The following is a 27,229-nucleotide window of genomic DNA, read 5'->3' as shown; positions in this document are numbered from 1 at the left end:
AGTAATGCTGGGGAAGGCCACAGTGGCTCTTTCTGTAGGGCTTGCTGCAAGCTCATTTTTAAAGGGAGATTTGCAGGAAATCAGGATTGATGTGCATAATGCCTGCACAGAGTGCATGGAAGAAATTGCAAAATGCACAGTGTGTAATGTGCATAGGGGAAGCCGAAAATTCAGTCCCTGTGCATGCTTTGGCTGCCTGACTTGTCCCCCTCTCTTTTGTGATGAGGGTAAGCATGCGTGTGCTCTTCAGCGCCTGTGCTTTTGTGATGAGGGTAAGAGTGTGTGTGCTCTTCAGTTCCTGTGCTTTTGTGATGAGGATAAGAGTGCGTGTGCTCTTCAGTGCCTGTGCTTTTGTGATGAGGGTAAGAGTGCGTGTGCTCTTCAGTGCCTGTGCTTTTGTGATGAGGGTAAGAGTGCGTGTGCTCTTCAGTGCCTGTGCTTTTGTGATGAGGGTAAGAGTGCGTGTGCTCTTCAGTGCCTGTGCTTTTGTGATGAGGGTAAGAGTGCGTGTGCTCTTCAGTGCCTGTGCTTTTGTGATGAGGGTAAGAGTGTGTGTGTGTGCTCTTCAGGGCCTGTGCTTTTGTGATGAGGGTAAGAGTGCGTGTGCTCTTCAGCGCCTGTGCTTTTGTGATGAGGGTAAGAGTGCGTGTGCTCTTCAGCGCCTGTGCTTTTGTGATGAGGGTAAGCGTGCGTGTGCTCTTCAGCGCCTGTGCTTTTGTGATGAGGGTAAGAGTGTGTGTGTGTGCTCTTCAGTGCCTGTGCTTTTGTGATGAGGGTAAGAGTGTGTGTGTGTGCTCTTCAGTGCCTGTGCTTTTGTGATGAGGGTAAGAGTGCGTGTGCTCTTCAGTGCCTGTGCTTTTGTGATGAGGGTAAGAGTGCGTGTGCTCTTCAGTGCCTGTGCTTTTGTGATGAGGGTAAGAGTGTGTGTGCTCTTCAGTGCCTGTGCTTTTGTGATGAGGGTAAGAGTGTGTGTGTGTGCTCTTCAGTGCCTGTGCTTTTGTGATGAGGGTAAGAGTGTGTGTGTTTGCTCTTCAGTGCCTGTGCTTTTGAGATGAGGGTAAGAGTGAGTGTGCTCTTCAGTGCCTGTGCTTTTGCCGACGCAGGAGGAGGAGGAAGTGTAATAATGAAAAAAGCATTTTTAAGGGGATAAATACCATTTGCCAGCTTACAATGCTTGGACTAATGCCTTCTGAATGTGATGATTGATGGGAGCAGAGGCTTGGGGTGATGGGCTCTTTCTGTTTTACTCCTGGGCAGGTATCTTTATCTATCCGCTGGCAGAATCTGAGGTGGTGGTGAGCTTTGAGGCTGTGACATCAGGCCGAACCATCTCAGTCCATGTTCAGAATCGGAGCAGGTCTGAAGACTGCTGCATCAAATGTACAACTGCTGCCGGTCTGGCACTTCAGTGCACTAATGGTAACTTCACAACTTCTACTTGTGCCCTGAAAGCTATGCTTCATGTCACCACTGGGGACTGGGGAGGGTCCAGAGCAATCATTTAAACTACTGCCCCAGGGTTTTCAATATTATAATTTAATTTAATTTAATTTACTTACCTTCATTCTGACATTCACAACTGGTCAGCCTAAGGCTGAGGACTCATCTCCTTGACACAGCTGCCCCACTCTCTCACTGTCTGTGCCTGACTCATCTCCCTGACACTGCTGTCCCACCCTCTCACTGTCTCTGATGACTCATCTCCCTGACACTGCTGTCCCACCTTTCCACTGTCTGACTGATGACTCATCTCCCTGACTCTTCTGTCCCACCCTTTCACTGTCTCTGATGACTCATCTCCCTGACTCTTCTGACCCACCCTCTCACTGTCTCTGACTGATGACTCATCTCCTTGACACTGCTGTCCCACCTTTCCACTGTCTCTGACTGATGACTCATCTCCCTGACTCTTCTGTCCCACCCTCTCACTGTCTTTCACTGATGACTCATCTCCCTGACACTGCTGTCCCACCCTCTCACTGTCTTTCACTGATGACTCATCTCCCTGACACTGCTGTCCAACCCTCTCACTGTCTTTCACTGATGACTCATCTCCCTGACACTGCTGTCCCACCCTCTCACTGTCTTTCACTGATGACTCATCTCCCTGACACTGCTGTCCAACCCTCTCACTGTCTTTCACTGATGGCTCATCTTCCTGACACTGCTGTCCCACCCTCTCACTGTCTTTCACTGATGACTCATCTCCCTGACACTGCTGTCCCACCTTCTCACTGTCTTTCACTGATGACATCTCCCTGACACTGTTGTCCCACCCTCTCACTGTCCTTCACTGATGACTCATCTCCCTGACACTGCTGTCCCACATTCTCACTGTCTTTCACTGATGACATCTCCCTGACACTGCTGTCCCACCCTCTCACTGTCCTTCACTGATGACTCATCTCCCTGATACTGCTGTCCCACCTTCTCACTGTCTTTCACTGATGACATCTCCCTGACACTGCTGTCCCACCTTCTCACTGTCTTTCACTGATGACATCTCCCTGACACTGCTGTCCCACCCTCTCACTGTCCTTCACTGATGACTCATCTCCCTGACACTGCTGTCCCACCTTCTCACTGTCTTTCACTGATGACATCTCCCTGATACTGCTGTCCCACCTTCTCACTGTCCTTCACTGATGACTCATCTCCCTGATACTGCTGTCCCACCCTCTCACTGTCTTTCACTGATGACTCATCTCCCTGACACTGCTGTCCCACCCTCTCACTGTCTTTCACTGATGACTCATCTCCCTGACACTGCTGTCCAACCCTCTCACTGTCTTTCACTGATGGCTCATCTCCCTGACACTGCTGTCCCACCCTCTCACTGTCTTTCACTGATGACTCATCTCCCTGACACTGCTGTCCCACCTTCTCACTGTCTTTCACTGATGACATCTCCCTGACACTGTTGTCCCACCCTCTCACTGTCCTTCACTGATGACTCATCTCCCTGACACTGCTGTCCCACATTCTCACTGTCTTTCACTGATGACATCTCCCTGACACTGCTATCCAACCCTCTCACTGTCCTTCACTGATGACTCATCTCCCTGATACTGCTGTCCCACCTTCTCACTGTCTTTCACTGATGACATCTCCCTGACACTGCTGTCCCACCCTCTCACTGTCTTTCACTGATGACTCATCTCCCTGACACTGCTGTCCCACCTTCTCACTGTCTTTCACTGATGACTCATTTCCCTGACACTGCTGTCCCATCCTCTCACTGCCTTTCACTGATGACTCATCTCCCTGACAATGCTGTCCCACCCTCTCACTGTCCTTCACTGATGACTCATCTCCCTGACACTGCTGTCCCACCTTCTCACTGTCTTTCACTGATGACTCATCTCCCTGACACTGCTGTCCCACCTTCTCACTGTCTTTCACTGATGACATCTCCCTGACACTGCTGTCCCATCCTCTCACTGCCTTTCACTGATGACTCATCTCCCTGACACTGCTGTCCCACCCTCTCACTGTCCTTCACTGATGACTCATCTCCCTGACACTGCTGTCCCACCCTCTCACTGTCCTTCACTGATAACTCATCTCCCTGACACTGCTGTCCCACCTTCTCACTGTCCTTCACTGATGACTCATCTCCCTGACACTGCTGTCCCACCCTCTCACTGTCCTTCACTGATGACTCATCTCCCTGACACTGCTGTCCCACCCTCTCACTGTCCTTCACTGATGACTCATCTCCCTGACACTGCTGTCCCACCTTCTCACTGTCCTTCACTGATGACTCATCTCCCTGACACTGCTGTCCCACCCTCTCACTGTCCTTCACTGATGACTCATCTCCCTGACACTGCTGTCCCACCCTCTCACTGTCCTTCACTGATGACTCATCTCCCTGACACTGCTGTCCCACCTTCTCACTGTCCTTCACTGATGACTCCTCTCCCTGACACTGCTGTCCCACCTTCTCACTGTCCTTCACTGATGACTCCTCTCCCTGACACTGCTGTCCCACCTTCTCACTGTCCTTCACTGATGACTCATCTCCCTGATACTGCTGTCCCAGCTTTGGATTTTGCGCAGTCTGATATTTTTTAGATTGCCTTCCAGTCATATGAAATCTTCCCAATAGTTTTGTTCCTGGTCTCTTGTTCAAAGAACTTAATTATCAACATCCATGCACAGAAAGTCAGAGGCACTCAGAAGTTATCCTGTTCCTGCTCCCTAACTCCAGTCTCAGCTCTTTCTATTCAGGTCACCTGATTTTGGATGAAGATATGGAGAGGTCGATGTTTGTCATCTGTACTGGGATTGTGGCCCCCTCAGCGGTCCTGTCCATCACCCTGAGCAGCAGCCAGGAGCTGCCCACTCTCCCTAGTGGAGCCGTGCAGATCAAGCTGCCCTCAATCCTCACACCCCTTGTGCCCCCTTCACAGCTTGATGGCGAGCTTGGAGACAACTCATGTGACGACAGGTTGTGCATATGGTGATTTTCTCAGCTTTATAGAACATATGATGCCCAGTCTTTGCGCCTGAGGGCTGAGATTCTGGCATATCACGAGTCCCCAGGGGTTTGGTGATCTGTGTCTAGATATGTAACTCCCATCTTGGGCAGAGGGATCCAATGTGTTTGAGTTTGAGGGCAGAGTCCGTCTCATCAGCCCCTTCTTTATAGCAATTCCCAGTTCAAAATGTTTGCATTATGTCTGTTATTTATAGTACCTGTCTCTGCCTCCTGCCTCCTCTCCTCCATCTGCTCTCCAGTATACACGCTTAGGGTACAAAGTGCAGATCTGCCTTCTTCGTGCTCTTCAGTATACATAATTCCCTGTATGTACCCGGATCATTCCAGTCTCCTGGGTTTATTCATCCCTGCCAGCAGATGGAGACAGAGAGAGTCTGACTGACACTGCTTGATAAGCACTGGTGCCACCTGCAGTTCCTCAGTATTTCTCTGTCTCCAGCAGATGGTGGCTGGTGCATTCACCTGCAGTTTCTGGTGATTTTTTTCTTTTTCTGTTTCTTTTTCTCAGGAGCATTTCTCCCAGGGGTCGGGTTCCCTGGCGGAACTCTTCCCTGTTTGGTTGAGGTGGATGAGCTGGAGGTCGGTAACTTTTTTGTACGCTCGCTCCAGCTCCCATCCATGAGGTGCAAATCTGGTGGTCCAGATCCCTCCCATCACGAGGTCGCCTAGGTGACTTTTCAGCTCGGGGCAGCTGCTTTTTGTTTTTAGGGATCTCTCTCTTAGCTTTCAAGCTGAGCTGTAGCTGGACAGCTCCCCTCGGCCTTAGGAGATCAGAGGCCCTGTTATTTTTGTAAAGTTTAAAAAAAATGAAAAAAACCCAGTTTTAGCAGGAAGCAGCTGCAGTGGGGTGGTAAGTCTCTCCTAGGCTCTACAGGTGGCGTTTTCGCTATTGGGGCGGTGTTTTTTGGGGGACGGTCTCGCTGGGCTCTCTCTCTGATTAGCGTGTGTTTCGGGTGGTGAGGGGCCTTCTCTTTCCCCTGCCCCTGAGAAATGCTGGCGTGTCGGGCCTCCTTCCGCCACCCATATGGCTGCTGTCGGGGACGGGGTTTCATGTGTTGGGCCTTTGGCCTCAGTCAGCATGGGAACGGCAGCCATTTTAGTTTCCCCGGTAGACTTGGCAGCGCTTTTGGAGGGGCTGGAGGACTTCCACCCCCCCCTGCGGCTTTCCCCAGTGCACCCGGGCCCTGTAGGGGGGGCAGCGGAGCCTGGCTGAGGTGCTGCCGGTGGATTCAGCTCAGTTTAGGGGGTGCTGGACCTAAAGGGTCTGCTCCCCGCGGTTTCTCCCCATATTTTATTTTACTGCTCCACCATGCTTTTTGGCACAGCAGGAAGGGTCATACCTTCAGCTGGGGGGAATGGCCCATCCTCCTCCCTCTCCAGCCGTTCAGGGGGCTGGGTCTGGCTCTGTTCGTTCACGAGGTACTTTGGTCCCTGGGGTGCAGCATTTACTGGGGTCACCACAGTCAGACGGGGAGGTTCCGGGGGGCTCTTGGAGACTCCTGGGGATACAAGGCTCCCCTTGGAGGGTGTTCCGGCCCCTAATTGTGGGGCGGATGACCCAGATGTTGTGGACCCGGATGCTGCTGATACAGATCCGGGGGACGATGTGGCTCTGGGGACAATCCCAAGCTTCTTCGTTTGTTTCGTTGGGAGGAATTGGCCCCCTTAACACCGATGGGCCTCGAGGAGCTTGGTTTGAAGCTCCTTCAGTCGGATTCGGACCTAGATGGGGCAGACCCGGTTCTGGATGGGACTCGTGGTCCTCCCTCGGCCTTTCCTTACCATAGGTCCATGCAGAGGATGGTGGACGAGGAGTGGAGTTCTCTGGATGTGGGATTACGGGTGGGCTGAGCTATGTCAAAGCTCTATCCCTTACCCGAGCAGACGTTAGAGCTCTTCGTTATGCTGAAGATGGATGCTACGGTATCAGCTGTCACCAAGAAGACGACTATTCTGGTGGCGGGGGCCATGGCTTTAAAGGATGTCCAAGACCATAAGCTGGAGATTCATCTCAAGCGGATCTTTGAGGTTTCTGCTTTGAGCCTTTGGGCGGCTATTTGCTCCAGCTTTATGCAGCAGGCATGCTTGCATTGGGTGCAGCAGCTGCAAGGGGACCAAGCTGGTCTTGTAGAGCATTTGGAGGCTTCAGTGGCCTACATAGCTCACACATTGTATGACTTAGTGCGGGCCTCTTCATGGCTTCTGTGGTGTCGGCCAGGAGATTATTGTGGTTGCAGCACTGGTTGGCGGATGTTTCGTCCAAACCTCAGTTGAGTTCCCTGCCGTTTAAGGGTCGTCTTTTGTTTGGAGAGGACCTTGAGCAGTTGGTAAAACAGTTAGGGGACAACAAGGTCCACAAGTTGCCAAAGGATAGGCCTAAGTCCAGACCTTTCAGTCTCGGGCCCGTTTCCATGAAGGCAGAAGGCCTCGATACGTGAGGGGGGCAGTGACCACGCAGAAGCAGTCTGCGGGCCATGGTCAGTCCTGGGGCAGATTTTCGGGGAGCTCAGAGGCCCTTTAGAGTCCTCTCTGGAGATGGGGCTCTGGAAGCAATATCCTCCCAATGAGGCAAGGCTGTCCCACTCCTTCATTCCCTTCTTAGGGGGGCATATAGCGCTTTTCTACGAGGAGTGGGCCAGTCTCACTCAGGATCAGTGGATCCTCTTGATCAGAAGAGATGGTTACGCTTTAGAATTTGCTCGTCCCGTCTGCGACCTCTTTTTGGTCTCCCCTTGTGGTTTGTTGACAAAGTGACACACAGTTCGAGAGACCTTGGACAGATTGCAGGATTTAGAAGCCATGGTGCAGGTTCTCCCGGAAGAATGGGGCAAAGGGCAGTAAACCGATTATTTCGTGGTTCCCAAAAAGGAGGGCACTTTTTGGCCTATTATGGACCTAGAAAGAGTAAATGCAGCGCTGAAAGTCCCGGGATTTTGCATGGAAACTCTAAGGTCGGTGATTGTTGCAGTTCGCAGTCAGGAATTCCTAGCTTCCTTGGATCTAACGGAGGCATATCTTCATATCCCCATTTGTCGGGATCACCTGCTTTATCTGAGGTTCATGGTTCTCAGAAACTCATTCTTTCGGCGAGAGTGTTTGCGAGCGGGACTCTCCAGGCCCCACCCTGGCTAGAGGGCTTTTGTATATCCCAGGAGTCTGAAATGATCTGGGTACGTACAGGGAAAGGAAAATTGGTTCTTACCTGCTAATTTTCGTTCCTGTAGTACCACGGATCAGTCCAGAGTGCCTCCCGCTTGATGAAGGCGGAGAATCTTAAGAACATAAGAAATTGCCATGCTGGGTCAGACCAAGGGTCCATCAAGCCCAGCATCCTGTTTCCAACAGAGGCCAAACCAGGCCACAAGAACCTGGCAATTATCCAAACACTAAGAAGATCCCATGCTACTGATGCAATTAATAGCAGTGGCTATTCCCTAAGTAAACTTGATTAATAGCCGTTAATGGACTTCTCCTCCAAGAACTTATCCAAACCTTTTTTGAACCCAGCTACACTAACTTCACTAACCACATCCTCTGGCAACAAATTCCAGAGCTTTATTGTGTGTTGAGTGAAAAAGAATTTTCTCCGATTAGTCTTAAATATGCTACTTGTTAACTTCATGGAATGCCCCCTAGTCCTTCTATTATTTGAAAGTGTAAATAATCGAGTCACATCTACTCATTCAAGACCTCTCATGATCTTAAAGACCTCTATCATATCCCCCTCAGCCATCTCTTCTCCAAGCTGAACAGCCCTAACCTCTTCAGCTTTCCTCATAGGGAGCTGTTCCATCCCCTTTATCATTTTGGTTGCCCTTCTCTGTACCTTCTCCATAGCAACTATATCTTTTCTGAGATGCGGCAACCAGAACTGTACACAGTATTCAAGGTGCGGTCTCACCATGGAGTGATACAGAGGCATTATGACATTTTCCGTTCTATTAACCATTCCCTTCCTAATAATTCCTAACATTCTGTTTGCTTTTTTGACTGCTGCAGCACACTGAGCCGACGATTTTAAAGTATTATCCACTATGATGCCTAGATCTTTTTCTTGGGTGGTAGCTCCTAATATGGTACCTAACATAGTGTAACTACAGCAAGGGTTATTTTTCCCTATATGCAACACCTTGCAGTTTTCCACATTAAATTTCATCTGCCATCTGGATGCCCAATCTTCCAGTCTTGCAAGGTCCTCCTGTAATGTATCACAGTCTGCTTGTGATTTAACTACTCTGAATAATTTTGTATCATCTGAAAACTTGATAACCTTACTCGTCATATTCCTTTCCATATCATTTATATATATATTGAAAAGCACCGGTCCAAGAACAGATTCCTGAGGCACTCCACTGTTTACTCTTTTCCACTGAGAAAATTGACCATTTAATCCTACTCTCTGTTTCCTGTCTTTTAACCAGTTTGTAATCCACGAAAGGACATCTCCTCTTATCCCATGACTTTTTAATTTTCGTAGAAGCCTCTCATGAGATACTTTGTCAAACGCCTTCTGAAAATCCAAATACACTACATCTACTGGTTCACCTTTATCCACATGTTTATTAACCCCTTCAAAAAAATGAAGCAGATTTGTTAGGCAAGACTTCCCTTGGGTAAATCCATGTTGACTGTGTCCCATTAAATCATGTCTTTCTATATGCTCTACGATTTTGATCTTGAGAATAGTTTCCACTATTTTTCCCGGCACTGAAGTCAGGCTCACTGGTCTATAGTTACCCGGATTGCCCCTGGAGTCTTTTTTAAATTTTGGGGTTACATTAGCCACCCTCCAGTCTTCAGGTACAATTGATAGGTTACAAATTTTAACTAATAGATCAGAAATTTCATTTTTGAGTTCCTTCAGTACTCTAGGATGCATACCATCCGGTCCAGGTGATTTGCTACTCTTTAGTTTGTCAATCTGGCCTACTACATCTTCCAGGTTCACAGTGATTTTATTCAATTCATCTGACTCATCACCCCTGAAAACCATCTCTGGAACTAGTGTCTCCCCAACATCCTCATTAGTAAACACGGAAGCAAAGAATTCATTTAGTCTTTCTGTAATGGCCTTATGTTCCCTAAGAGCCCCTTTAACCCCTCGGTCATCTAATGGTCCAACCGACTCCCTCATAGGTTTCTTGCTTTGGATATATTTTTAAAAGTTTTTATTATGAGTTTTTGCCTCTATGGCCAACTTCATTTCAAATTCTCTCTTCGCCTGTCTTCTGCTTGGCTGTGCTCTTTTTGCTATGCAGATTATTCAGAGCTTTAACAAGTGTTTTCAAGTCTTTTGTAAGTTTTTGCAAGTTTTACAAGTATCTGCAAGTGAGTTTTTGTGCTTGGGTACCTATCAATACTGATGAACTGCAGGTGGCACCAGTGTTTATCAAGCAGTGTCAGTTAAACTTTCTCTGTCTCCATCTGCTGGCACAGATGCATAAACCCAGGAGTCTGGAATGATCCGTGGTATTAGAGGAATGAAAATTAGCAGGTAAGAACCAATTTTCCTTTAAGGCACAAGCTGCTGAATCTCCCTTTCCTTTCCAGTATACATAGAGTGCTGAATCTGCCTTATCCCTCCTCTCCCCCCCCCCCCCCCCACTACACACAGAGTACTGAATCTGCCTTATCCCTCCTCTCTCCCCCCCACTACACACAGAGTACTGAATCTGCCTTAATCCCTCCTCTCCCCCCACCCACTACACACAGAGTACTGAATCTGCCTTATCCCTCCTCTCCCCCCCCCCACTACACACAGAGTACTGAATCTGCCTTATCCCTCCTCTCCCCTTCTCTAGTATACACAAGATACTGAATCTGCCATATCTCTCCTCTCCCCTTCTCTAGTATACACAGAGTACTGAATCTGCCTTATCTCTCCTCTCCCCTTCTCTAGTATACACAGAGTACTGAATCTGCCTTATCCCTCCTCTCCCCTTCTCTAGTATACACAGGGTACTGAATGTGTCTTATCCCTCCTCTCCCCTTCTCTAGTATACACAGGGTACTGAATCTGCCTTATCTCTCTTCTCCCCTTCTCTAGTATACACAGGGTACTGAATCTGCCTTATCCCTCCTCCCCCTTCTCTAGTATACACAGGGTACTGAATCTGCCTTATCCCTCCTCTCCCCTTCTCTAGTATACACAGGGTACTGAGTCTGCCTTATCTCTCCTCTCCCCTTCTCTAGTATACACAGGGTACTGAATCTGCCTTATCTCTCCTCTCCTCTTCTCTAGTATATACACAGGGTACTGAATCTGCCTTATCCCTCCTCCCCCTTCTCTAGTATACACAGGGTACTGAATGTGTCTTATCCCTCCTCTCCCCTTCTCTAGTATACACAGGGTACTGAATCTGCCTTATCTCTCTTCTCCCCTTCTCTAGTATACACAGGGTACTGAATCTGCCTTATCCCTCCTCTCTCCTTCTCTAGTATACACAGGGTACTGAATCTGCCTTATCCCTCCTCCCCCTTCTCTAGTATACACAGAGTACTGAATCTGCCTTAACTCTCCTCTCCCTTCTCTAGTATACACAAGATACTGAATCTGCCTCATCCCTCCTCTCCTCCCTCCATCTCCAGTGTACACAGGGTGTTGGAGCTGTCTTATCCATTCCTCTCCCCCCCCATATTCTCCCTTCTGTGGCTCCTCTCCTGTTATTATTTGGGAAGGCAGGGGTCACACAGCTCCATGGCTAATTTTTCAGAGACTCCAAGGCCCAGCACTCAGCCAGCATGGGCACTGCTGAAACAAGCGGTTTGCTTCTCTCTTATTCTTCACTACCCAGCTATGCCCAACTAGTGGAATTCCCACCTGACTATTCGTTTCAGTTCTTTACTGTCACATGCCAGGCTCTTCGGCATTTTAGTAACCACCTCTGATTTCCTTATGAAAGTACTGACTAGAAGTGAGTTCAGAGCGTACACTAATCACTTCCCCTCTCTTGCGTGAACTTTGTTATCATCCTTCTCTCTTACTGATCACATGGCTACTGTCTAACCAACTTCCCACATCTAATCCCATGACCCCGCTGCTTTCCTTCTACATGAACTAATAGCAAAGGCTTTGCAGAAATCTAAGTACAGCATATCCAGCACACCCACTGATCTAATCTCTATGAAAGAAATTGATCAGATCTATGACCTGCAGGAAAGTCAGGGTGCCTCAGATCTTGGAACTTGCCGGATTTTCTTTAGTACTAGAGCCAGACCCAAGAATTGATGAACTGATCTGTAGTTTCCAACCCCATCTCTTATTTCCACATTTATAAGGATGGACAGTAGGGGTGCTAGCTGTGGGGGAGTTCGCAGCTCTTGCAATCCTAGCCCTTCACAGCAGGAGGCACTGTAGGGAATGGTGCACAAGCACTGTGTTTATAGCTCCTGCAGTTTCAGCCTCTCCCAGCAGGAGGCACTGTAGGGAATGGTGCACGAGCACTGAGTGAGTTTATAGCTCCTGCAGTTCCAGCCTCTCCCAGCAGGAGGCACTGTAGGGAATGGTGCACAAGCACTGTTTATAGCGCCTGCAGTTCCAGCCTCTCCTAGCAGGAGGCACTGTAGGGAATGGTGCACAAGCACTGTTGAGTTTATAGTTCCTGCAGTTCCAGCCTCTCCCAGCAGGAGGCACTGTAGGAAATGTGCACAAGCACTGGCTAGGAGACTGTGTAGATTTTCTGGGTATAGAGGAGAGAAGGATGTGGGGAACACTAAACAGGTAGGAGGAGGAAGAGTGTAGGGACTTTGGAGGGAGTGGAGAGTGCCTCCTGCTGGGAGAGGCTGGAACTGCAGGAGCTATAAACTCACTCAGTGCTCGTGCACCATTCCCTACAGTGCCTCCTGCTGGGAGAGGACTCAGTTTGGAGGAGTACAGTTTGTTTTAGGGGAGTGGCTATGATCAAGGTCAGTTTTAGCCCTGGTTTCACCATGTGTAGCTGGTAAGAGTTGGAGAAGGGAAGTTCTCTCTCTACTAATTCCAAGAGTGCTTCTCCCCCTTCCCCAAAGACTGGGACATGGCTGTTTGACCGCCTTGGTGGTGCCCCATACCCAGCAGAGGCACCCTCTGTGCTCATGGTAGTGGTGGGGGATCAGTGAAGAACAATGGCTATAGTGCTGCTGGAGGGGGGGGGGGGGGATGCTGGTGATGGGAGTGCTCTGGCTCTGGAGAGTAGTTGGGGGGGGGGGGGGGGGAGAGGTACCACTCGCTGTCCTCAGGTGGTGCTGAGGGCTCACTTCCTCTTCTTTTGGTTCTCTTCCAGCCCTACCAGCTGTTTTGGAGGCGGGGGGAGCCTGAAGGCAGCCCCCTCGCTGGACTCACTAGTGCCCAGCACCATCTTGGCAGCGTTCACAGAAGAACCGTCCAACCCCTGCAGATACGAGTTCAGCTTTGAGATGCTGGTGAAGGGGCCTTGCCTGCTGGCAGGTAGGGACGCCGCCCTTTTCATGATCTCTGTCGGAGGTGCCAGGTCTGCCCTGGGGAGAGTGAGCGACGTCTGCCCAAGGGGGCATCATCAGTGGCTCCTAGGAGGACGGGGGGCGAGGCCGCTGCAGGGACTGGAAATGATGCCCCTCAATCTCCCAGCCTAACCCCCTGAATTCCCAGTCACGGACTTTACAATCTACGGTCAGGGGTTTCCAGTCCTGGCTCCCAGTGCTGCTCTAATTTCTCATTCTGACTAAGTTCTTCAAACTCCTCTCTTCAATGTGAATTTGTTGGAATCCGTCCTGAGGCCACTCTTGCAAAAAGGCAGAGTATCAAACGGCTATAAATAAATAAATAAATACAAAATAGGATGTTAGTATTGTGGCCTGGGGAACGCTTGGAGAGAGAAAAGTGGGAGGAGAAGTGCAGCCAGGGTGCAGGGGGGCAAACCAGAGGGCATTACTGTTGGACGGTGGGGTTGGAGGAAAGAGAGGGGCTCCTGCTGCTGAGCAGGGAGTGGGAGATAGAGAAGGGGGCACTGCCTCGGGCGTTGGGACTCAGCTATTCTGAGCTTAACCTAAGATATTACTGCAGTTCCCTGTACGAACCCCCGGATCAGTCCAGACCGTGGGGGCTGAGCCTCCTGTCCAGCACGTGGACTGATCCGTGGTACTACAGGAACGAAAATGAACAGGTAAGAACCAATTTTCCTATACACTCCATGCTACTCAGGTAAGGGAAGCACCTCTCTGCTCTATATAATCTATTTATCATAAATGTAACTAGCAGAGACTGGGAGACAAGGTGGGTGACTACTGGCACGATTGGTACATGCTGAGAAAAGTAAACATGATAGATACACACACACACACACACATACATACATACACACACATACATACATACATACACACACACACATACACACACACACACATACATACACACACATACATACACACACACACACATACATACACACACATACATATATACATACATACACACACACACATACATATATATATTTAGAGGAACAGGTAATGCCCAAGCTGTCAGACGTCTCACAGGTATTTGCAGACTTTTGGAAACATTTCTCTGCTAAGCAGCCTGCTTCTGGATTCTGTCCTCTTTCTTTCCTAATTTACGACTCCCTCAGAAACAGACACCTTATTTGGATGGGGACCTGTTTCAGAGATGGAAATCTTGGCGCATATTAAATTGCTAAAGCTTAGGAAATGAACGTTACAGAAGTGTGGGTCGGCTGCTGCTGGTTCCCCACTGACGTCACTGTTTGCAGAAGCCACGACTGCAGAACTGCTTTTTTTTTTCAGCTGCTATGTGAACAGGGCCTTCAGTACAGGGACCCTGCTCTGCTGGAGTCCATCCCTCCAATCCCTCTTCTCGGTACCAAGGTGAAGCTTTTCCCTTCTGTTTTGGCAAACAGACTCAGCTACGTGATTCCCTCTCTACTCACGTCTGACCAAGTTGGCTTTCTTCAAAACAGGATTTCCGTGGCTGAGGTGCCTGGAGTCCTGTCCACGCTTGATGGTGTACAAGATCTGATGCAGGGACAGGGAGAGCCTTTGACAAGGGAACTGGTCTGATTGGTTCCAGGTGTTGCCCGAATATGGCTTTTGTGGCCTCTTTTTTTTTTTTTGTGGACTCCTGACACTGTGCAGCACCCAGTGCGGAGATTTTGGTAAATGACCATCTTTCAGATTCCCTGCCGTCACCTTTATTAATTTTGTTGGTTTTGGAGCCGTTGGCGATTAAATTGCGCAGTTCCCAGCAGTTTCAGGACGTGGCAGTTAAGGGATATGCCTCTTTGCAGGTGACATGGTTTTTTGTACATTAAGTTTGGGGTATTCTCTGCTTTACATATTAATTATTCAAAGTCCATTGCTCTTCCTTTCGATGAATCTTTATCTCACAGGTGCATTGCAAGGCTTCCTTTTTCCCTGTCTGTCTTGCTGTCAGCAGATCTGTGACTTACACTGGTTATTGTTAAAGTGCAGTTACTGTTAGGGAAGAGGCAAGATTTGCCCTTGTTTGGCAGTTGCACCTTGGTCAGGACGGTAAGCGTTGCCCAATGTTTTGTACCCATTGCAGACGATTCCCTGTTGGGTAAAGCAGCGTGACCATCATATTTTTTAGGCTGCTTTAATACAATTTTTGTGGAAGGGTAAACTGTTTATCATTAATTATGCTAAACTGGTATGGAAGGAGTGAGGCTGCCAGATTAGTGATGGTACAGTATGGCAGTCAGATGAGATTGAGTGCCGATCTCTTGCCGGTTCTCAGTAAGTGTGCTCTTATCCCGTTATTGGAGACGGAAGCTAGTGATGCATCCTTGGTTCAGTCTTTTTTTTAAGAGTATAAGAAAGTTTTGTGGACCCCCACGAGTTCCTGTGAGTCCTATGCTTCTTTCTCTTGTTGAAGCTTGGAGATAGGTACAAGCATTTAGGTCGTGGCCACATCTGTCCCCCTTTCTCCAATTTGTGAATCGCATCCAGTTTCACCGGGGCAGGAGTCTGCAATCTTTCATTTATAGAAGATTAAGGGTTTAAGTTCAGGATGGGATCTTGTGCGGTCTGGCACGTCAGAAGTGGTCTCAGGTATTAAAGGACAAGTGGAATATCCCAAATATTCAATTTTACAGCTACCTGCAAGCAAGACATTTCATATTCACTTCCTTAAAGCATGTTACTAAGGGTTCACTGATGGGAGGCTTAGGTGACTCAATTCAGAATGTCTCTAAAACACTTAACAAGACTGTATAAAATGTTGAGGGGTAATGTAAAGGTTCTTCTTTAGCTACACCAGCTGATAAATGGTCTAAGGGCCTGAGAAGGGAGGTAGATGATGATGGTTTACTTCCCTTTCTAAACTGACACCGTTTAAAAAGTTAAAAAGGGCTTTCCTTGATAGAGTGAGAGGGAATGATTATCACTTATTTGACACAAATGCCAGCGGGTGCCTGGTGTGTGTATGCATGGTTTTATGGTGTCCAGAATTGAGACCTTATTGGCTAGGGGTTCATGACAGAATGCCACTCATGCTGGAACAACGTATCGAGGTCACAGATCGACTTCTTGGTTGGGGTCTAGTTGATACCCTTGCCAATGGATGGGAAACGCGTGTTTTGTATCTCGCTTTCATGCTAGCCAGAAAATAGCCATTTTGAAGGCTTGGGTGAAGACTGTTCAGCTTTCTCTCTCTTTGTGGGAACAGTTGATGGTAAACTATTTTTATAATGATTTTCTGTATTTATCTATTATACAGCAGGGCATCTTGCACTTGTGGCATAGTTTTTGTAGTATCTTGCCTGTGCAGATGAAATCTTCTGTCCTTTGTGGCAGGAGGAATATGGGATGAGTGACAGTGTGAGAGTGAGAGTGATGGTGTGAGAGTGACGGAGTGAGAGTGGCTGATATGACTGTATATCTGGATGGAGTGGTTGATGGGTTATTCTATTGTGAAAAATGCTTAAGAGGCTATTGTTTCTGAAACTTTGGTTGCATTTTATTATTGTTTTCATACTTGACTGCTCATTTGGTATGTGATACTGCAATTACTCTTGAATAATGCAAATATTTAAAACAATAAAAAGAAGTGGTGATGGGGGAGTTCCAGGGGTGTAGTTAAATCTTAGACGGTGAGTGTGGTATTAGGTTTCAGCCAAATACAATTAGCAGGGTAAATTGGAATGGAAAAATCCCTGTCCTAAAACAGCCTGGATAATTGTATCTGGGTATATTCAGCAGAACACTTATTACCCAGGGTAAGTTCTGCTGAATATCCAGGTAACTTAACCTGGATAACTCTTCCACTCACTGGCTCATTGAATATTGACCTCTGTTTTGCCTCTGATTATTGCCCCATATATATATATATATATATATATATATTACTTTGGCAGCACATCTATCAGGTGAAAAAAGCTTTCCTGAATAAGACAGGTCATAAGCCGAAATACTCAGGAGCCATCTTAACATGGCAACAAGCCCCTAGTATTCTGGTACCCCCACCTTTACCCAATCCCCCCATCCTCCTGGACTACTCCCTACCCTCCATCCCCACTAAAGCTTGACCACTGTAGGAAGGGAAATCCCATCTATGATGGCAAGGAAGCAGAGAGTGTCAGGAGGTCTGGGTGGGACACAGGAGGGTTTAATGCTTGCAGTTTGGTCTTCAGTCATTCACTGAGCTGCTGGCGATGCCCTGGGGGGTGAGTTACTTAACGAACATTGAGTTGTGGCTCGTACTGGGCAGATTGAGTTGCTGGCTGGTGGAAGGGGGGGGGGGGGTGGGAAGCCAGTGTTGCTAAGAGTGGTTCCTGTACATACTCAGTTCATTCCAGACCAGGGGATTGTGCATCCCTACCAGCAGATGGAGTCAGAGAACAATTAGAACTTTGGGCACTGCTACATAAGAGAGAGAGAGCACCCCCTGCAGTCCCTCAGTGTCTCTCTGACTCCAGCAGATGATAGAGATGCAAACCTGCAGTCTAGGGTTTAGTTTAACAAAAAAAAAAAGTGTAGTTAGTTTAGCTGAGCTGAGATGTTGCTCCCTGAGGTGTTAGGCACCGTTGCGGGCCATCCCTCCAGTGGAGCCTGGGGGAGTTAGATACCCCTGACTGTGTTTTGCCTGCACCCTGCCGGAGGGCCTGATAACCAGAGGCTTCTGGTTCCCTCGGCCTCCAAAGCTGTTCCCGGTTTCCTCTGGTCCTGCTGAGGTTGGCTAAAGTTTTTATTTAAAAAAAAAGAAAAAGAAAAGAAAAGTGATTTCATCAGAACCTAAGAAGTTCCTCAGGGTGGCCTCTGGACTTAGTCAGGGCCCGACCGGGACAGTGTGGGTACTGTGGCCCGAGGAGGAGAACGGTCAGTGTCTGGGGCTCCAGGCGGGTGCGACATCAGACGCGATAGCTTCCTGAAGGGAGGGGGCTCCCTCTGCTCTTTCAGGGTGCACGCTGGTTCAATCTCACGTCCCGCGGTGTGATTTGACGCTTTCGGTGCAGGCAGCTGCGGGCCCTGGTGCCTTGGTCCACAGGCTCCTTTTTGGCGGGTGCCGCTTTCGTCGGAGCTCTCCCGCGGTTCACCGCATGGCGTCAAAATCCAAGATGGTCGCCTGCCACGCATGTGACGCGGCAGGGGGCAGGTTGGATTTGTGCTCTCTCTGTGTTAACTGTGGGCCGGGAGGGGAGGGGGCCACTCAGTTAGGCTAGGCCTCCATTCAGCCGAGCTTCCTGCCTCTGCTTCGGAAGTCGAGGATTCTGACTTCGTGGTGCCGGGGGGGGGGGATTCCCCTCCCCCCCCTTTCCCCTATGGAGCTGGTTTGCATGCCTCCGGATGAGCTGTACAGCCCGAGCGCCTGCAGGGGGTGGGGGAGCCTGTAGACTTCTCTCCTGAATTTGTGCTGCTTCTTCATCAGGCCTTTTTGGCCAATGAAAGATCCGGAATTAAAAGGACAGCGGAGCGGTCAGCGGACCTGTCCAGCGGGGATCCAAACGTTCTTCTCAGGATCCTCAGGATTCCCTGCAGCCCCTGGGTCTCCGTCATGCACGGTGTGACCCGGCCTCCAGCGGGGACGCTTTGGGGGTGCTGCAAGGTGGCCTTGGATGGATTCCCAATCCCAGAGGGGGATGACCCTCGAGTTATCCAGCTGTTCAAGCTGGGGGAGCTCCGCCTATTGATTCCCCAAATTTTAGAAGAGTTGAGGGTCAAGGTCTCTCAGGAAGAGTCCGGATAGTGAGGGCTTCAATCCGGTGCTCGATGTTCTGTGAGGACCGACAACCACCTTTCCCAAGAAGATGAGGAAGTTGGTGACAGGGGAGTGGGACTCTCCTGATTCCGGCTTGAAAGTGGGCCGAGCAATGGCAAAAATGTACCCCCTCTCTCTGGAGACCGTGGACCTTCTGAAAGTGCCGCGGGTGAATGCCGCAGTTTCGGCAGTCACCAAGAAGACAACAATCTCTGTGGCTGGGGCGGCTGCTTTGAAAGCCATGCAGGACCGCAAACTGGAAATTCAGTTGAAGCATTTGATTGAGGTCTCTGCACTCGGCCTGCGCATGGCGGTGAGTGCCAGCATAATACAGCGTGCCTGTCTGTGTTGGGTCCAGAAGGTTGCAGAGGCGGTAGCAGCAGGCGACATTTTGCCCTTGCAAGCGGCCCGCCTTGAGGCGGGAGTGGCTTATGTGGCTGGTGCTCTCTGTGATTTGGTTCGCACCTCTGCGCGTAGTATAGTTTCCTCTGTGGCGGCTCACAGGCTTTTATGGTTACGGAACTGGTTGGTGGACTTGTCCTGTAAGGCACAACTCTGTAATCTCCCCTTCAAGGGAAATCTCCTGTTTGGGGAGGATTTGGACCAGTTGGTGAAGCTATTGGGGGAGACTAAGGGCAATAGGTTGCCAGAAGATAGGAAGCAGAGTAAGAAGGTTTTTCCTTCATGAGCTCATTTTAGGGATTCTCGGCGTTTTCGTAAATAATATTGACTGGGTAAATGTAACATCAGGACTTGCTAGAGACATAAAGTTCCTGGATGTAAGAAATGACTGCTTCATGGAGCAATTGGTTCAGGAACCAACAAGAGAGGGAGCTATTTTAGATTTAATTCTTAGTGGAACGCAGGATTTGGTGAGAGAGGTAATGGTGGTGGGGTCACTTGGCAACAGTGATCATAACATGATCAGATTTAAACTAATAACTGGAAGGGGGACAATAAGTAAATCTGCAGCTCTAACACTAAACTTTCAAAAGGGAAACTTTGATAAAATGAGGAAAATACTTAGAAAAAAACTGAAAGGTGCAGCTGCAAAGGTTAAAAGTGTTCAACAGGCTTGGACATTGTTTAAAAATACAATCCTAGAGGCGCAGTCCAGATGTATTCCACACATTAAGAAAGGTGGAAAGAAGGCAAAACGATTACCGTCATGGTTAAAAGGTGAGGTGATAGAGGCTATTTTAGCCAAAAAACATCCTTCAAAAATGGGGAAGAAGGATCCATCTGAAGAAAATAGGAAAAAGCATAAGCATTGTCAAGTTAAGTGTAAAACGTTGATAAGACAGGCGAAGAGAGAATTTGAAATGAAGTTGGCCATAGAGGCAAAAGCTCATAATAAAACTTTTAAAAATATTTATTTATTTATTTTATTTATTTAAAGCTTTTATATACCGGCATTCGTAGGACACATCATGTCGGTTTACAGGTAACTGAGAAAGGAAAATTACAATGAACGATGCATAAAAGGATAGTTAGATAACACACGAAAGAGCATTTTATTTATTTATTTATTTAGCACTTTTATATACCGATTTTCCAGTAACAGAATTACTAATCAAGTCGGTTTACATTCTAAACAATAACCATGACAAGAGGATGTCTTACAATAAACAGGTAAATTGAACTTGGATAAAAATAAAAGGGGTTAACAACATAAAGTAACAGATATGGGGCCTAATGTAGGCTGGAGTTACGAACGGGTGTTGGGCATAGAGGTCAACGAGAATAGTATAAACTTGGCTAAATATATCTGAAGCAAGTAACCTGTGAGGGAGTCGGTTGGACCACTAGATGACTGAGGGGTTAAAGGGGCTCTTAGGGAAGATAAGGCCATTGCAGAAAGACTAAATGAATTCTTTGCCTCCGTGTTTACTAATGAGGATGTTGGGGAGATACCAGTTCCAGAGATGGTTTTCAGGGGTGATGAGTCAGATGAACTGAACAAAATCACTGTGAACCTGGAAGATCTAGTAGGCCAGATTGACAAACTAAAGAGTAGCAAATCACCTGGACCGGATGGTATGCATCCTAGGGTTCTGAAGGAACTAAAAATGAAATTTCTGATCTATTAGTTAAAATTTGTAACCTATCATTAAAATCATCCATTGTACCTGAAGACTGGAGGGTGGCCAATGTAACCCCAATATTTAAAAAAGACTCCAGGAGCGATCCGGGTAACTATAGACCAGTGAGCCTGACTTCAGTGCCAGGAAAAATAGACCCCAGATTTCCATTCATCGTGGAGGTAGATGTCCCCTCCGAGGGAGTAGGAGCGGTTCTCAGCCAGCACGAATTTGCTGGAACTCTACACTCTTGCTCCTTTTTCTCGAAGAAGTTCTCTCCGGCGGAATGAAATTATTCCATCGGTGACCAAGAGCTTCTAGCCATCAAGCTCGTGTTCAAAGAGTGGCTGGAGGGGGCACAACAATGTATCACAGTTTACATGGACCACAAAAATCTAGTACATCTGCAACAAGCCCACGCCTTAACCCTTGCTAAACCCATTGGGCTCTCTTTTTCACCCATTTCAATTTTGAATTCCGCTATCGACCAGCCAGCAAGAATATAAGAGCGGATGCCCTCTCCCGTTCCTTCTCTTCCGAGGTTCAAGAGGAACCAACTCAACACATTCTAGACCCAGCCTGCGTCATCCTCTCTGCCACCCAGGCCATCCCTCCGGGTAAGATAGTAGTTCCAAAGAGACTCCGTAACAAGGTCCTAGCCTGGGTGCACAACTCCCATGTCGCCGGCCATCCTGGACAGGCTTGGACTCAGACCCTTCTCCAAGAATTTTACTGGTGGCCTGAGAGGTTAAGGACATCCGAGCGTATGTCGACTCTTGCCCCACCTGTGCGTAACAAAAGACACTGGTGAGGAAACCTTGGGGCTTACTGCAGCCACTAACAGCCCCTAAGGAGCCCTGGACACACATCTCCATGGACTTCATAGTGGATCTCCCCGCCTTGGAGGGTAACACGGTGACCTGGATGGTGGTCAACCACTTTTCAAAAATGGTGCACTTCACTCCTTTACCCGGTCTTCTATCTGACTCCCAACTGGCTCAATTATTTATACACAGAATTAAATGTATTCGCCAAATTTCAATTTATATAATTTTGTGATTTATGGAACCATCATATAAACTCCTTAATTGTTATCTTTCAGAGCCTTGCCTTATGCTGCATTGATAAATAAGAGGGGCACACTTAATCATAGGTCCACTTTTAGTATTCTTAAGCATTTTTTTCAAGTATTTTTCAAAAATTGTGAGCATTAAAAAGTGCACTACTTCCTCGTTTTTTGAAGTTACTTCAGGCCCAACACGGTACCATGTTTCGCAAACTTCTGCTTCAGGGGCTGGAATCAACCTGTATTCAATCAAGAAAATCTCTTTTCAGTCCCATTTTATTTCTCTGCAAAACAGCAAGTATAAAACTTAAATGTCTCATTAGTAAATACCCTCCTGTGTACGTAATGCATATCGCAGAGCCCTATACAATAATCGAGATAATCCTTTTTTGAGGTCTTCCTCTTCGGAGGACTCCAATCACCGAACATTAGTCATGAGACATTCTCCATTAGCAGCCGCTGTAAATAGAATCATCAGAAAGCATTGGCGGTCTCTGCAAGATGTACATCCAGTTTTGTCTACACCAAAGGGATCCCAAAGGGAGGAACATAAAGAAGAATATCTGGTAGAACTGAGGGAGACAAAGAAAGTAATTAAGATGGCAAAAAGTCAAGCGGAAGAAAGGATTGCCAAAGAGGTAAAGAGAGGTGACAAAACATTTTTCAGATACATCAGTGAAAGGAGAAAAGTTCAAAGTGGTATAGTGAAATTGAAAGGTGAAAAGGATCAATGTGTGGAGAGAGACAAAGAAATGGCAGAACTATTTAACAAATACTTCAGTTCTGTGTTCACTAAAGAGGACCCTGGAGAAGGACCGTCACTAGTTAACAAGAAACTGGAGGGGAATGGAGTAGATGAAACTCCATTTACAGTAGAGATTGTATGGGAAGAGCTGGGGAAACTGAAAGTGGTCAAAGCCATGGGGCCTGATGAGGTTCATCCCAGGATACTGAGGGAGCTCAGAGATGTGCTGGCGGGTCTGCTGTGTGACCTGTTCAATAGATCCCTAGAAACGGGAGTGGTGCCGAGTGATTGGAGAAGAGCAGTGGTGGTCCCGCTTCACAAGAGTGGGAACAGAGAAGAAGCTGGTAACTACAGACCGGTTAGCCTCACCTCGGTGGTGGGAAAAGTAATGGAGTTGCTGTTGAAAGAAAGAATAGTGAATTATCTACAGTCGGGAGAATTGCTGGATCAGAGGCAGCATGGATTCACCAGGGGAAGATCCTGTCAGACAAATCTGACTGACTTTTTTGACTGGGTAACCAGGGAATTGGATCAAGGAACAGCGCTCGATGTCATCTACTTGGTCTTCAGCAAAGCTTTGATACAGTCCCGCACAGGAGACTGGTGAATAAAATGAGAAACTTGGAAGTGAGTGCCAAGGTGGTGGCCTGGATTACAAACTGGTTGAAGGATAGAAGACAGTGTGTGATGGTGAATGGAACTTACTCTGAAGAGAGAGTGGTGTTGAGCGGAGTGCCGCAAGGGTTGGTGTTGGGACCGGTCCTGTTCAATATCTATGTGAGCCACATAGCGGATGAGATAGAAGGTAAGGTTTGCCTTTTTGCGGATGACACTAAGATCTGCAACAGAGTGGACACGCCGGAAGGAGTGGAGAGAATGAGACGGGATTTAAGGAAACTGGAAGAGTGGTCGAAGATATGGCAGCTGAGATTCAACGCCAAGAAGTGCAGAGTCATGCATATGGGGTGTGGAAATCCGAAAGAACTGTATTTGATGGGGGGAGAAGGGCTGATGTGCACGAAGCAGGAGAGAGACCTGGGGGTGATAGTGTCTAACGATCTGAAGTCGGCGAAACAATGTGACAAGACGATAGCTAAAGCCAGAAGAATGCTGGGCTGCATAGAGAGAGGAATATCGAGTAAGAAAAGGGAATATCTCCTTGTACAGGTCCTTGGTGAGGCCTCACCTGGAGTACTGTGTTCAGTTCTGGAGACCGTATCTCTGAAGGGACAGAGACAGGATGGAGGTGGTCCAGAGAAGGGCGACTAAAAAGGTGGAGGGTCTTCATCAAATGACTTATGAGGAGAGATTGAAGAATCTAAATATGTACACCCTGGAGGAAAGGAGGAGCAGAGGTGATATGATACAGACTTTCAGATACTTGAAAGGTTTTAATGATCCAAAGACAAAGACAAACCTTTTCCGTTGCAAAAAATCAGCCGAACCAGGGGTCACGATTTAAAACTCCAGGGAGGAAGACTCAGAACCAATGTCAGGAAGTATTTCTTCATGGAGAGGGTGGTGGATGCCTGGAACGCCCTTCCGGAGGAAGTGGTGAAGACCAAAACTGTGAAGGATTTCAAAGAGGCATGGGATAAACACTGTGGATCCATAAAGTCTAGAGGATGTGAATGAAGTGAAGAGGCATGGGGGCAGCTTGCGGGGGGAATGATGGCTACTACCTGGAGATTAATATCCTTATTCAATAAACATACACACGGTTAATGTGACTCCAACATTGCTCTATGCTTCAACGGCAAGAGGAAATGTGAAAAAAAGGATTTGCATCCACAAAAAAGCAGGGGAGTAGCTTGCTTGATACGGCGGTTACTACCTCAAACCAAATAAGCCTGATACTTCACTTTCAATGATATCCAGCATAGTTCTCTGCTTCAACAGCAGGGGGAATGTTGAAAAGATGATTTATATTTGGACAACAACCAACAAGGACTGAATTGCACATGCTGGATAAACATGTGTGGGAGTAGCTTGCTATGACTGCAGTTACTACCCCTAACCAATTAGCTAGATACTTCACTTAAATGCAGCTCCAGCACTGTTAACTACATCGATGGTGGGGGTGGAAGGGAAATAGAACCAAAAAGTTACTTACAAGGGACAAGAGTAACAGATAAGTATAAAAAAAAATAAGTGTGAAAGCTTGCTGGGCAGACTGGATGGACCGTTTTGTCTTCTTCTGCCGTCATTTCTAAGTTTCTATATATATTACGCATTGCATACTCATACTCACGAGCCCAGAATATTAGAGACCAAGTAGTACACTCCAGAAACTTCAATCCCATCTTAGAGATGTCAGTGACACATACATGCAATTGCCTTCTATGTCAACAAAAGCTTCCTGACACAGAAAATCATTTGATTCAAGGTTGTAACATTGTATCTTCTTTAGAATTTACATGTAAAACCACCCATGTGGTATACTGTATAGTATGTCCATGTAAACTACTGTACGTAGGAATGACACAGCAGACAGAACATAAATCATGTTTGAAAACACAAAAGGACGATGCACCTTTAGTTGCCAAATCTGCAAACGTAAATTGCTTATAAAACTTACTCATGTAAATGTTGACCCTGCCCTGGAATGCTCCTAGGCCACCATTTTTGTTTTTTACTCTTGAACCCTTACATGTGTATGCTTGAGGTTTATAAAATATTACACAAGTATGTGTTATTTACATGTGTATATGCAAATATTTCATCATGCAGTCTTTTGAAAATCCACCTTTAAGTATGGTCTGCCACAGGACACAGCTGAGCAGGTGAAGACTGGTAAGCGTATATGACTTGTTCTTTTTATCTTTAGGATTTCTCTCTCTTCTGTAGGTTTGGAAAGTCCTACTCATGCCTTGCGTGCTGATGCCAGTCCCTATGCCAGCTGTGCCTCCACCATCTGCATTACTCTGGCAGAGGGGCACCATTGTGACAGAAACCTGGAGATCATCCTGCACCCCAGTGGTACGTGATGTTTACAGCTGGACAATAGTTTTGTCTTCAATGCTGGTCATGAGGTGGGGGAGATTATAGCAAGGCTTCACAAACGCGTCAGATTTTCAGGGCGGGAACATGATGACAAGAAAAGAATATATGGCTTATCTAGTCTACCCATCTCTGCCATCCGTTTTATTCCTTCAGAGATTCCCTGTGCTTATCCCATGCTCTCTTGAATTCCAGTACCACCACCTTCACTGGAAGATTATTCCTTGCATCTGCCACCCTTTCTGCAAAGAAATATTTCTTTAGATTACTCCTTAGTCTGCCCTCTTTCACCCTCATCCCATGACCCCTTGTTCCACAGCCTCCATTCTGTTCAAAAAGATCTGCTTTCTGTGCTTGGAAACCGTAGTGGTATTTAAATGTCTCTATTATGTCTGCCCTATCTAGTCTTTCCTTAGGGTGTACATGTTTAGATCTTTAAGTCTGCTCCCATATGCTTTACAATGGAGACCAGTTCCCATTTTAGTAGCCCCCTTGTAGACCACCTTAAATCCTTTTGAAGGGGCGATCTCCAGAACTGTACACAGAGTTCCCAATGAGGTCTCATCAGGGACCTGTTCAGGGATAATATCACATCATTCCTCTCCCTATGCAACAAACACCTTTCTGGATTTGCTGTCACCTTATCCACCTTTTGGCCTCCCTGAGTTCGTCAGATACAACCATCCCTAGATCCTGCCCTTCCTTTCTGCATAGAAAAATTTCACCCCTGTACTGTATTGCTCACTTGGGTTTTGCAGCCCAAATAGACAACCCTTTAATTTTTAGTATTTCTTAGTGTCCAGTCAGATGAATGCAGAACAAGTAGATTATGCACCTCTACCAGCAGATGGAGATGGTGAAACGGACATCACAGTATATATACCCCTGCAGTGACAGCCTGCCAGTATTCTCCGTCTCTAGCAGATGGTGGACGTGCATCTCCCTACTGGGGATTGCTTCATTTTCAAAAAGGAAAATTAAGAATATTACATTTGCCCCGCTCTCCTGCGGTGATACCAAAAGGTCCCTCCCACAGTTGAGAATTGCTGAGGTGATTTCCATAGTCCCTCAGATTAGTATCTTAGTCTGGTAGCTGGTTTTTCAGCCAGCGTGGACGTATTTATTTATCTATTTATAGTTTTTTCTATACCGGCATTCGTGAGAGTATCACATCATGCTGGTTTACAATAAACAGGGGAGTGATAAAAGGTATAGTGAGCGAAATAAATAACAGGTGCTGAACAAAAAACAGTTACAATAAAACAGGGATGAGTACAACTCGGAGCAGAGAAAAATGATAGGAAAATTAACATAATATATTAACCGAAATTAGACGAGGTACATTTACAAAGATTTGATAGGTACATTTGCAAAAGATTATGGTATTTACTAGGTCTTGCCCATTTGAACTTATTGTAGTTTTTTATGTAAGGGTAGTGATAGGAAGTAATGGTTTTCTGCATATGGGTAGTGATTGGAAGATGGTTAGAGGTGAGTTATGATTTAATCCGAGTCTGGGAAGGCTTTTTTGAATAGCCACGTTTTGAGTCTTTTCCTGAAAGTTGGGAGGCAAGGTTCCTGCCGCAGCTCCGGTGGGATGGAGTTCCAAAGAGGAGGTCCTGCTGTGGAGAATGCCCTGTCTCTG

General features: G+C 47.2%; 1 protein-coding gene across 1 annotated transcript in view; it reads left to right on the top strand.

The window, feature by feature from the left end:
* The window catches only part of VWA5B2 (von Willebrand factor A domain containing 5B2), a 453,973-nt gene that overhangs the window by 296,179 nt on the left and 130,565 nt on the right, over positions 1-27,229 (top strand). The window contains exons 40-43 of the mRNA XM_029617330.1: positions 1,258-1,419; positions 4,234-4,465; positions 12,766-12,929; positions 25,432-25,563. Coding sequence (XP_029473190.1) covers positions 1,258-1,419; positions 4,234-4,465; positions 12,766-12,929; positions 25,432-25,563 — 690 coding nt within the window. The remainder of the gene's footprint in view (positions 1-1,257; positions 1,420-4,233; positions 4,466-12,765; positions 12,930-25,431; positions 25,564-27,229) is intronic.

The sequence above is a fragment of the Rhinatrema bivittatum genome, chromosome 9, assembly GCF_901001135.1.
Source record: "Rhinatrema bivittatum chromosome 9, aRhiBiv1.1, whole genome shotgun sequence".
In the NCBI taxonomy this organism is placed as follows: Eukaryota; Metazoa; Chordata; class Amphibia; order Gymnophiona; family Rhinatrematidae; genus Rhinatrema; species Rhinatrema bivittatum.
Note: the sequence above shows the minus strand (reverse complement) of the source record. Positions and strands in the feature narration are given on the sequence as shown.